At 49.1% G+C, this 12811-nt stretch overlaps 1 protein-coding gene across 1 annotated transcript in view; it reads left to right on the top strand.

The window, feature by feature from the left end:
• Positions 1-1952: 1952 nt before the first annotated feature.
• LOC142297388 (cytochrome P450 2C5-like) overlaps positions 1953-12811 on the top strand; it is a 159394-nt gene continuing 148535 nt past the window's right edge. Inside the window, exons 1-3 of the mRNA XM_075341614.1 lie at positions 1953-2013; positions 8061-8257; positions 12645-12807. Coding sequence (XP_075197729.1) covers positions 1953-2013; positions 8061-8257; positions 12645-12807 — 421 coding nt within the window. The remainder of the gene's footprint in view (positions 2014-8060; positions 8258-12644; positions 12808-12811) is intronic.

The raw sequence follows: 12811 nt of genomic DNA, 5'->3' as shown, positions 1-12811 counted from the left end.
TTCACGGGCTTGTCCATGGAAAGTTCTCCATGCAACTTTTTAAACGGTCCCCACGGGGACAACGGTGCCGGCAACGGCCGGTTTTCTCAATCACGGTTAGATAATCTGGTTACTTTTCGGTAATCATCATTTTCATCATTTTTTTTTTTTCAAACTTTTCAAACAAACGCAGACAAATCTCTTCCCCCCCCCTTTTAAAGGACGGTCTCCCTGTACCTAAGTGGGGGTCTACCTAGGTTGGGACGGGTGGACCTCAGGGGTCCGGTGTAAGTAGGGCTAAGCGGTGGGGTGGAGGGAACAATCAGTTCCTCCTCCCTGCTATCGTGTAGGGCAGGCGGAGGCATAGGGGAGTTGGGTACAGGTTCATCCCTGGGCACTGGTACTGACTCACGGCTGACCGCTTCCATCACTTCTTCATCCACGGGTTGTGGGAACAGTATCACTGGAAGAATCACCGCGCCGTTCTGTGTAGGCCAGTCTGCTGGGAAGTCTCCCATCGCAGTGTGGATCACCTCTTTCGCTTTATCCGCTGGTAGGGGAACCGGTACTTCTGCCGCCGCTCTTAAGGCTGGTGGGCACCTTTTCAGATAGTCCCGGGAAACTGTGGCCAAAGTGCCTCCTTGGTCACGACTGATTTGGTAGGCCTTCCCATCTTCCCATCCTGTGGGCTGTATGACATACGGGTTCTGTTCCCATTGATCATCCAGCTTGTGGGTTCTCCTCTTCCGCTTCAGTATGACATCTCCGGGCTGAAAAGGGCCAGCAGACGCCTTTTGATTAAAGCGCTGCTCCTGCAGTTCCCGACTCCGACTTAAGTTCTTCTCGACATATTCTTGAATCTGCCGGTATTGTGCTCTCCGCCGAGTTTCCCATTCAGCTGTCGAAGGGAGTGCTTCTGGGGCCTCCAACCCCATTTCCAGGTCCACCGGCAGGCGGCCGGGGCAAGCCCTCATCAGATATGCTGGGGTGCACTTTGTTGAGCTGGACGGGATATTGTTGTACATATCGACCAAGTCGGGTAGCTTTTCCGGCCACAGGTTCCGCTCTTCCAGCGGTAACGTCTTGAGGAGTCCCAGGAGCAAGTGATTTATTTTCTCACACATGCCGTTGGTCTGGGCATGGTAAGGGGTGGTCCGGATCTTCTTACAGCCGTACAACTGGCAGAACTTGTGGAACACCTCTGCTTCAAAAGCCGGGTCTTGGTCAGTAAGCACCTTTTCTGGATATCCATGTGGTCGGCAGAAATAAGCCTGGAACGCTCGAGCGGCAGTTCGACCAGTTAGGTCCTTGACTGGGACAACCACCATGAATCTTGAATAGTGGTCTACGATGGTCAACGCGTAGGCGTACCCACTTCGGCTGGGGGTGAGCTTGACATGGTCCAGGGCGACCAGTTCCAGCGGCTGATATGTGATGATCGGGTGTAGGGGCGCCCTCTGGCTGGCCTTGTCCTTCCTCCTTAGCGTGCAAGGACCACACTCTCGGCACCAGGCTTCTACCGACTCCCGCATCCCACTCCAGTAGAACCGCTCTCTCAACAGCATCTCCAGCTTCTTCCACCCGAAGTGTCCGGCACCATCATGGTATGCCCGCAAAACAGTAGCCACATCAGCTTGGGGAATAACCAACTGGCAGATTTTCTCATGAGTCTTCGGGTTGATCAGCTCACGGTATAGCTTCCCTTGATGGAGATACAGCCGTTTCCGTTCCTTCCACAAGCGTTGGGCTTCAGCTGGGGCGGCAGGGTCCATCCCAACGGCACCTTGTTCCACCAGGGTCTTGACGAGGCGGACAGCCGGCGCCTGGTTTTGAGCTTCCTGCCACTCTTGACTGGGCCGTGGGTCCAGGTCCACCCGTTTTTGGTGTACATGTACCTTCTCAGTTGGTGGCTGGTGAAATGCAGGCAACTCGATCTCCTCGAGGTCGTCATCCTCGCACCCTTCTTCTGACAAATGGGGCATTCAGGAGAGTTCATCAGCAATAATGTGGACACGACCAGCTCGGTACTTGATGGTGAAGTCATAGTTGGGTAGCCGGGCAACCCACGGCTGCTCCAACGCGCCCAACTTGGCCGTGTCCAGGTGAGTCAACGGATTGTTGTCCGTGAAAGCGGTGAATTTTGCTGCAGCCAAGTAGTGGCGGAACCGCTCTGTGATAGCCCATACCAATGCCAGGAGCTCGAGCTTGAAGGAGCTGTAGTTCTCAGGGTTCCTTTCAGTTGGCCAAAGCTTACGGCTAGCATAAGCAATCACTTTCTCCTTCCCATCCTGGACCTGGGACAGGACTGCTCCTAATCCCACATTGCTGGCGTCTGTGTAGAGGATGAACGGGCAGCCATAGTCAGGATACGCTAGGACCTCTTCTCCGGTCAAGGCCGCTTTCAGCTGGCAGAAGGATTCCTCATGCTTTTCTTCCCACACCAGTGGGGCTCCGATGGGTCTACCACCTTTGGTCTTTCCCACGAGGAGATCTTGCATGGGGGCAGCCATCTTCGTGTACCGTTTGATAAAGCGCCGGTAGTACCCCACCAGACCCAGAAACTGCCTTACTTCCCTCACTGTGGTGGGTCGCAGCCAGCCTTGGATGGCAGTGATCTTCTCAGGGTCGGGGGCGACACCTTCTGCACTTACCACGTGCCCCAGGTACTGCACTCTGGGTTTCAGCAGGTGACACTTGGAGGGCTTCAATTTCATCCCGTATTTGGCAAGGGACGCGAACACCTCGGCCAGGTGCTCCAGATGGGCTTCATACGTCTGGGAGTACACAATCACATCATCCAAGTACAATAGGACGGTCTCGAAGTTTAGGTGTCCCAGACAGCACTCCATCAGCCGTTGGAAGGTTCCTGGGGCATTGCACAGCCCGAACGGCATACTATTGAATTCACAGAGCCCCATCGGGGTGGTGAAGGCGGTTTTCTCCCGGTCCTCCGGTGCCACTGCCACTTGCCAGTATCCACTGGTAAGGTCAAGGGTAGAGAAGTAATTTGCAGTCCTCAGTGCGGCCAAAGACTCTTCAATACGGGGCAGCGGATAAGCATCTTTATGCGTTATCTGGTTAATCTTCCGGTAGTCCACACACATCCGCATGGTGCCATCCTTCTTCTTGACCAGCACCAACGGGGCAGCCCAGGGACTACAGCTGTCCCGAATAACCCCTGCCTCTTTCATGTTCCTCAACATATCTTTGGCGCACTGATAATGCGCAGGGGGAATAGGCCTGCACCTCTCTTTGATATGGGGGTGCTCACCAGTGGGGATGTGGTGTTGGACCCCTTTAATCCACCCAAAGTCTAAGGGATGTTTGCTGAAAGCTTGCTCATACTCCCGCACCACCCTGTACACTCCCTCTTTGTGATGTGTAGGGGTATCATCAGTGCCCACATGTAGCTGTTGGTGCCATTCATTTAACTCCCCTTTAGGCGGGTGAGTGCTGGCAGTAGGTGGAGAGACCGGGGGAGCTGCCTCGTGAATCGTGTGGGGATCTAGGGTGAGCAGTTTGGCAAGGGTGGCATACCGGGGAAGCCTGACTTCTTCCTCCCCACAATTCAGCACCCTCACAGGCACTCTCCCCTTCTTTACATCTACCACCCCTCGGGCGGCCATTACGGTGGGCCAGTGTTCAGAGGGCATGGGCTCTATCATGGCAGGGTAGTCACGCCCCTGAGGCCCTACCGCCGCTCTACACCAAATCATCATTTCACTCCTAGGGGGTACAATCAGTGGGGCAGCATCCATCACTCTCACTCCACCAATCTCTCCTCCTGTTGAGTTCACATGTTGGCGGTACATCAGGGCTCGGATCTCACGCTGCACAGCCCTCTGCCGGCTTCCCGCCGCCGTGGCGGCCAACTGCTGCAGTAGGGCCAACACATTACCCATGCAGTGCTCCATCACATTGGTTCCTAGCACTATCTTCGGGTTATGGTCACTGGGTTCGTTCATAATCACAATCATACCCTGGTGTTGCAGTTCAGCTCGCCCCACAGTCATAGCCACTTGTTTATACCCCACTTGGGTCAATGGGAGTCCATCAGCGGCAATCAGTGTTATACTAGTATCTGGGGGTGCCAGCTCGTCTGTCCCCCAATACCGCTGGTATAAGGTGTATGGTATGGTGGTTACCTGTGATCCAGTGTCCAAGAGAGCCATCACTGGGATGCCGTCCACAGCCACGGGAATGATGGGACGGGCACCTATATACCGGTCCCGCCAGTCTGGAGGGCCACGGGGTTCTACTCCTGAGGATTGGCCCGTGGCCCCAGGGGTTGCTCGTTTAACGGGCACTGTCAGAAGTAATGGCCATGCTTGTTGCACTTGTAGCAGGTTGAAGGCCTGTTCCGTGAGTTGTTAGCACTCCTCCGCTGCATCCAGGGAACATCTTCAGGGCTGTCGGCTAGCTGTATCCTGGGTGGAGGCTGGGATATGGTCAAAGGTTGGAGGGCAGCGAGAATCTTGGCGAGGTCTCCGTCTATGCGGCGGACCTGGGCTGCTAGTTCCTCCATTGTGCTGCTGGAAGCTGCAGGTCTTGAAGAGGCTGGTGGAGCAGGGGCCACTACGACGGGGGCTGTCTCAATGGGCCACGAGGCTGGCTCCTAGATTTCCGAAGCTGGGGGTTGCAGTGCTTTAATGGCCCGTTCCTTTAATACAGCAAAGTCCACATCAGGGTGTTCCAGGGCCCACAGCCGGAGCTGCTTGCGATCCTCAGAGGACTTCATCCCCTGCACGAATTGCTCTACCAGCATCTTGTTGCTGTCCGCCTCATTGATAGTGTCTACCCGCTTTAGGGTGCGAAGAGCGGTTTGCAGGCGTAAAGCGTAGTCCCGAATGCTATCCACAGGCCGTTGCCGGCACTGGTAAAACTGCATCCTCAGCTCAGCTTCGGTACGGGTCTCAAAGGCAGTCTGTAGCTTCTCAAATATGGTGGCTACAGAGAGCCGGTCCCCCTCGGCCCAGGTCTCCGCTTCCTGCTCAGCCGCGCCGGTTAGCTGGCCCAGCACTACCGCTGCACGTTGCTTATAAGTTAGGGGGTACAATTCTAAAAGTGGATTAAGCTTTTTCCGGAAGACCTGTAAAGCATCAGGTTTCCCGTCATACTGCGGTAGCCAGGTAGCTCCGGGCGCATAGGGCAAGGAGAACGGCATCACCTGGGCGAGAGCGGGGGCCGCGGCACCTCCCGCCAGCGCGGCCGGGACCTGGGAAGGCCCATTCCCATCCACGGGTGCCCCTGCGGCTGCGACCGCCGCTCCTCCCGCGGCTCCGTCGGGCGCAGACATCTTGTTTCCGTCCCCCTTAGCTTCTTTCCGGCCCCTCCTTTATCGGGGCGGGGTTTTGGCCTTCGCGCCTCTGCTACTCGAGAAGATGCTCGAGCGGGAACTCTTCGCGCCAAAGATGGCGGCTTCTGAAATTTTTCGGCCGGACACCTCCGGCGGTAACAAGGCGCACCTCTACCAGACGGCAGAGCGGTAAGATCCTGTTCGTGACGCCAAGTTGTCGCGGGCGGAGGAGGGGACGCTGCGCTCTCCTACTGCTCGGGTCCGGCTGCCGCGGCTGCCGCGGCCTGCTGCTGCTCGGTGGCTCGAGCGATGGGCCGGATCCCGGGGACTCTAGCGGTGCTCCTCGCCCGTGAGTGAAAGGGGGTTTGGGTGTGGGGATTGTTGATTGTCCGTGACGCCACCTACGGTTGTGGTGATTGAGTGTACACCACCGCTGCTCTGGCTGGGGATCCCGGGAGTGATGGTATGGAGCAGCCAGTTGTTGTGTTGCCCCTCCGTGGGTAGGGGTTGGTGATCCTGGGGCCCAGTGATGGAGTTGGGATGGTGGACAGGCGAGCTAGGGGGCCTGTGGAGGTGCAGGGGCGCAGGGGCAGCGCTGTGCCGCACGGCACGGAGCTACTCACTCAGCCAGTAAACACGACACAGTTCTCGGTAAACAAACGGCTGGTTGGACGGGTCCCTCAGACGGTTACGTTGCTGATGTCCCCTGCAGTTGGCGTTGACGGTCTCTTCCCTGCACCTATGTGTTGTTGTTTGGTAGCGATGGGTTCCCACCGGTAACCTGCTCCCCAGCTTGGATATGAACCGGAGGAGCTCCACTCTTGCCCGCAGGCGCTGGCCCTGGGAAACTGGTGCCTTGTCGGTGGCGGTGTCTCCCCTCTACAGCTGGACTGTTGCCTTCAAACGGGACTTGGTTGTTGGGAGACAGTCGTCCTCTTCACTGACGGATTTGGCAAATTATGGCAACTCCTAGCCTTGCCTGGATCCGAAAGGCCCCTGCCCTGGTGCTGACTAATCTTCGTATACCGCTCTGGTACCGCCGGGTCACCACCCGTCCAAGGTCCTTTCGGCAACCTCCAATCAGTCTCACCTGCAGACGGTCACCACCATCTGCCAACCTTGCTGTCTCAGCCCGGGGCACACACCCGGACTAACTTCAGGCTTCTTTCTGTCACTTTCTCTGTTGCTCTTTTACCACTTCCTTCCACTTCACTGTTTACTCCTTCACTTCCCTAACTTATCTCAAGCTCTTCCCTGAGCTGACTGCCTGGTTTTCCCGCCTCCAGAGCTGTGAACTCCTCGGTGGGTGGAGCCAACCGCCTGGCCCACCCCCTGGTGTGGACACCAGCTCCTGGAGGAAGGCAACAAGGATTTCTGTTTTGACCTAGTGTGTACCTGCAGGGAATGTGGGGTGTGTGTGGTGTTATGACCTGTGACCCCTGGCTTGCCCAGGGCGTCACATATACAGATAGTGAATTTAGATTGTAAGACCCAATGAGAACAGTGATGATGATGTCTGGAAAGCGCTGTGGAGTTAATGGCGCTATTTAAGTGAGTAAAGAAAATATATGACAATTGGTACATCAGATGTTGCACTTAGGGTTACTTTGCACACTACGACATCGCAAGCCGTTGCTGCGATGCCGAGCACGATAGTCCTCACCCCCGTCGCAGCTGCGATCTCATTGTGATAGCTGCCGTAGCGAACATTATCGCTATGGCTGCTTCACATACACTCACCTGCCGTGTGACGTCGCTCTGGCCGGCGAACCACCTCCTTATTAAGAGGGAGGGTCGTGCGGCGTCACTGCGACGTCACACGGCAGGCGGCCAATAGGTGCGGAGGAGCGGAGATGAGTGGGATGTAAACATCCCGCCCACCTCCTTCCTTCCGCATAGCCGACGAGAGCCGCGGTGACGCCGGTAGGAGATGTTCCTCTCTCCTGCGACTTCACACACAGTGATGTGTGCTGCCGCTGGAGCGAGGAACAACATCAGACCGTTGCGTCAGCGTAATTATGGAATTCGCCGACGCTACACCGATGATACGATTACGACGCATTTGCGCTCGTTAATCGTATCATCTAGGATTTACACACTGTGCAAAGTACCCCTTACTTTTGACATCAAAGGACAGATGCAATATTGCATTCGTACCTTTTATGTTGAGTTTTTGGTGTTTGTGCCTATTTCTTTTGCTTGCACCAAAGTTATATAGTTTGAAAATAACACAGGCATATCAAGATCAACTTTTCCCCACCAGTTATATTACATTCTCTATTACTGGATTATTGAGGTCCCATTTGTTGTGAGAAAAGCCTCCAGTCCTCCTGTATAACTGTTACAGTGTGTGCCATTAATATCTATTGGTGTAGGGCATTCCACAGTGTGACTGCTCTAACTGTAAAGAACCCTTTCTAATTCAGTTACCGTAATCAACTTCCACATTTTTACGATGTTCCACAAAAATTCATAAATTGCTAGTTTTTTTAAAAAAAAAATAAAATACTAAATTTATCATTTTATAAATATACACCAGTTACAAACATCTTGGAGTGATTTCATGTACAATATGGTCTTTTGCACAGTGTATCATTCATTCCAAGTGGTAGGTTTTGTTCCATATAGTTGCAAAAATGGTTATAGATTGAAAAAAAAAACAATTTTTGCTTTTTTTTGTGTAAAATACATAAACAGATGAATTAGGTAAAAAAAAGTTCAGCAAATTGATCAATAAAAAAAAGTTACATCCTTAAATGATGAAGTTTTTTATCTCTTCCCATAGAAACTTTTCCCAGTGCTATGAACATCTCAGATCCCATCACATTGGTTCTATCCATCGTTCTGTGTCTTTTTGTTGCCCTGTTTTTCTATGGACGGAAAAAAAGTATATATAACCTGCCCCCTGGACCACGACCACTTCCGATCATTGGAAATCTGCACATTCTAGACATGAAGAAACCATATCTGACATTTCATCAGGTAACATTCAGTTTATATAAATATTTTATCCTGAGAAGTCCAAGATGGGTTCCCTTTAAACTATCCCGGAAATTTATCAGCAATTTTTTTTTTTATATGTAATGTGAAGACAGCATGCTGTAGGGGTTAAAACACAGATTTAATTGTTGAGTCTCTTATAAAGCTTTTTACTTGCAATATTTATTTTACCACCAGAAGGTTACCATTGCTGAACTATATCAGCTAGTCCTTCCATGCTTTTTCCTGTGATAAACAGCTCACTGTCTATAGACAGTGTACACAGAGAACCTTGTGAGGGCGGGAACAGCTATTGCAGTTTTGCTGCATTGCTAAACCTGCAGACAGATTCCCATTAAGGAATAAGCTACATATTGTGTATAAAGCAGATTTTTAATTTATTTTTTTCGTTACATTGAAAAAAACTGTAAAAAAAAAAAAAATATCCCCTTTATAAACTATTTTGTTAGGATATATGCATAGAACATATTTTTTAAGAGGATTCCATCTAGGAAAATACCTGAAAAACCTGTCATAAAATGCTCAAAACATTCCACATACATTTCTATGTAGAGTCGACTTGCTGTACATACAGTTAGGTCCAGAAATATTTGGACAGTGACACAAGTTTTGTTATTTTAGCTGTTTACAAAAACATGTTCAGAAATACAATTATATATATAATATGGGCTGAAAGTGCACACTCCCAGCTGCAATATGAGAGTTTTCACATCCAAATCGGAGAAAGGGTTTAGGAATCATAGCTCTGTAATGCATAGCCTCCTCTTTTTCAAGGGACCAAAAGTAATTGGACAAGGGACTCTAAGGGCTGCAATTAACTCTGAAGGTGTCTCCCTCGTTAACCTGTAATCAATGAAGTAGTTAAAAGGTCTGGGGTTGATTACAGGTGTGTGGTTTTGCATTTGGAAGCTGTTGCTGTGACCAGACAACATGCGGTCTAAGTAACTCTCAATTGAGGTGAAGCAGAACATCCTGAGGCTGAAAAAAAAGAAAAAATCCATCAGAGAGATAGCAGACATGCTTGGAGTAGCAAAATCAACAGTCGGGTACATTCTGAGAAAAAAGGAATTGACTGGTGAGCTTGGGAACTCAAAAAGGCCTGGGCGTCCACGGATGACAACAGTGGTGGATGATCGCCGCATACTTTCTTTGGTGAAGAAGAACCCATTCACAACATCAACTGAAGTCCAGAACACTCTCAGTGAAGTAGGTGTATCTGTCTCTAAGTCAACAGTAAAGAGAAGACTCCATGAAAGTAAATACAAAGGGTTCACATCTAGATGCAAACCATTCATCAATTCCAAAAATAGACAGGCCAGAGTTAAATTTGCTGAAAAACACCTCATGAAGCCAGCTCAGTTCTGGAAAAGTATTCTATGGACAGATGAGCCAAAGATCAACCTGTACCAGAATGATGGGAAGAAAAAAGTTTGGAGAAGAAAGGGAACGGCACATGATCCAAGGCACACCACATCCTCTGTAAAACATGGTGGAGGCAACATGATGGCATGGGCATGCATGGCTTTCAATGGCACTGGGTCACTTGTGTTTATTGATGACATAACAGCAGACAAGAGTAGCCGGATGAATTCTGAAGTGTACCGGGATATACTTTCAGCCCAGATTCAGCCAAATGCCGCAAAGTTGATCGGACGATGCTTCATAGTACAGATGGACAATGACCCCAAGCATACAGCCAAAGCTACCCAGGAGTTCATGAGTGCAAAAAAGTGGAACATTCTGCAATGGCCAAGTCAATCACCAGATCTTAACCCAATTGAGCATGCATTTCACTTGCTCAAATCCAGACTTAAGACAGAAAGACCCACAAACAAGCAAGACTTGAAGGCTGCGGCTGTAAAGGCCTGGCAAAGCATTAAGAAGGAGGAAACCCAGCGTTTGGTGATGTCCAAGGGTTCCAGACTTAAGGCAGTGATTGCCTCCAAAGGATTCCCAACAAAATATTGAAAATAAAAATATTTTGTTTGGGTTTGGTTTATTTGTCCAATTACTTTTGACCTCCTAAAATGTGGAGTGTTTGTAAAGAAATGTGTACAATTCCTACAATTTCTATCAGATATTTATGATCAAACCTTCAAATTAAACGTTACAATCTGCACTTGAATTCTGTTGTAGAGGTTTCATTTCAAATCCAATGTGGTGGCATGCAGAGCCCAACTCGCCAAAATTGTGTCACTGTCCAAATATTTCTGGACCTAACTGTATGTTCGGGCTTTTGAATGTCTTTTAACCACTTTAAGTTTTTAAAATATCCAGTCTTCTGATGGTTTCTACTCGGAAGACATAGTGCACTGTGCAATACAAGCTAATGGGAAAACTTAGAAGTCTTTTGGAGCATTTTGCCAATGTTTTCTATTATGCAATAGAATGAAAGAAACAATCAATCAGAAAACAACAGTAAAAAAGACATCACAATAATTGCAGGAGCCCCCCCCCCCACCCTCCAAAAAAATAAATAAACAAATAGTTTTGACCACCAATATTTGTATTTATCTATCAGAAAAATGCTCAAAAGGCAATGAAAAAAACACAAAAGATACTTTCATGAAAAACACCAGGGTGTCTTCTGGTTGAAAAACTTGGCGTGTTTGATGGAGTGTAAAAGACACCGTGTGCACATTTCTGATCACTTTTTTTCTGCATTGAATAAAGATGAAACCCCTTAAAGCTCTTTAAGCAAAAACTATGGGGAAAACGCTCCAAAAGACTTTCTGGTGTATTTTGAGCTTTCCTATTGTCATGTATTATAATGTACAGAGCATCTCCTGAGCATGAGCAAAGTCATTTTTACATAGAATTGCATATTGATGTTTTTTAGCGTTTCTTTATAAGGTTTTTAGGTAGTTTCCACTACAGAATATAACTGAAAAAGTTATCATGTGTACGTACCCCATAAAAGCTTTTTTTTTTACATTAAATTGATGACAAGGTCTTCCATTGCTTTAAAGTAAGTTTGATTTACTATAATGAGAATGGGGGCATTTAATGGGATTGTTCACTACTTGAACAACCCCTACTCACTCCCCTTGTTTGCCCCCATAAAAATGACTAAATGCCCCGTTACACGCAACGACGTATCTAACGATATATTGCCGGGGTCACGGATTCCGTGACGCACATCTGGCATCGTCAGTGACGCCGTTGCGTGTGACACCAACGAGCAGCTGTTAACGATGGAAAATACTCACCAAATAGTCCATCGTTGACACGTCGTTCATTTTCAAAAAATCGTTGATTGTTGAGGACGTAGGTTGTTTGTCGTTCCCGAGGCAGCACACATCTCTACGTGTGACACCTCGGGAACGACAAACTACAGCTTACCTGCGGCTGCCGGCAATGAGGAAGGGAAGAGATGGGCGGGATGCTACGGCCGCTCATCTCCTCCCTTCCGCTTCTATTGGGCGGCCGCTTAGTGATGCCGCTGTGATGCCGCACGAACCGCCCTCTTAGAAAGGAGGCGGTTTGCCGGCTCAGCAACGTCGCTAGGCAGGTAAGTCCGTGTGACGGCTCCTAACGATATTGTTCGCCACGGGCAGCGATTTGCCCATGACGCACAAACGATGGGGGCAGCTACGCTCGCTAGCGATATCGCTGTGTGTAAATCCCCCTTAAGCCTATACTCACCTCCGGTGCAGCTGTGGTTCCAGTAATGTTCGAAGTCATGTTCCTGTAGCCTAAGTGACATTGTCACTTGGCGTTTGTCTCCACGCCTTCAAGTAGGATATGAGTGCTGCACTGACGTCCTGCTCAAACATCCAAATGCAGGGAAACAGATGCCGGACACGCAGGATTCGAGTGTCATATCATTGTCACGGAGGTCCGGGAAACACGACTTCATATAGCGCTGGAAACACGCAGGCCCGGGAGGTAAGTATAGGCTTACTTATTTTTATGGGGGCGAACAGTAGGAATAAGTAGGGGCTGTCCAAATAGTGGACATCAGCTTTAAGGTTTGCTACAATACAAGAAAATGTAGGACCTGATTCATTAAGCAGTTTTTGCTAGTATCCTATCTCAAAACTAATTAAAATGATGCAAAGTTTTTATGCAACTGAATTGTGCAAACATTTTGCAGCTTTTGCTATTTTTAGGTTAACCTTGGCCAGTCCACCTATTTTTTAAAAAGTTGCTGTAGCTCGGAGCAGCAGTAATAAAATAAAAGCAAAAACTGGGCACTTTTAACCTCTATGTAGAATTTCCTTAAGATGTTCATCAGTGTTAAGGTTTATGAATGTAAAATGGGAACATCTCTATAAGGAAGTTTGTTCTCCTATTAGAAGTTGCCTATCAGACACCAGAAGATAAATCATTAGGAAATACTCAACAACTAACCCCTTGTACTTTGCAGCTCTCTAAGAAGTATGGACCAGTGTACACCATAAGGTTAGGAGAAGAGAAAGTCGTCGTCTTATGTGGATATGATGCAGTAAAAGATGCCCTGGTCAATCATGCCGATGAGTTTTCGGGCAGACCAAAAGTGCCAATTTTTCATGAAATAATTAAAGGACATGGTAA

The sequence above is a fragment of the Anomaloglossus baeobatrachus genome, chromosome 3 (assembly GCF_048569485.1).
Source record: "Anomaloglossus baeobatrachus isolate aAnoBae1 chromosome 3, aAnoBae1.hap1, whole genome shotgun sequence".
Lineage (NCBI taxonomy): Eukaryota > Metazoa > Chordata > Amphibia > Anura > Aromobatidae > Anomaloglossus > Anomaloglossus baeobatrachus.
The sequence above is the reverse complement of the archived record's forward strand: the minus strand, read 5'-3'. Positions and strand labels throughout refer to the sequence as shown.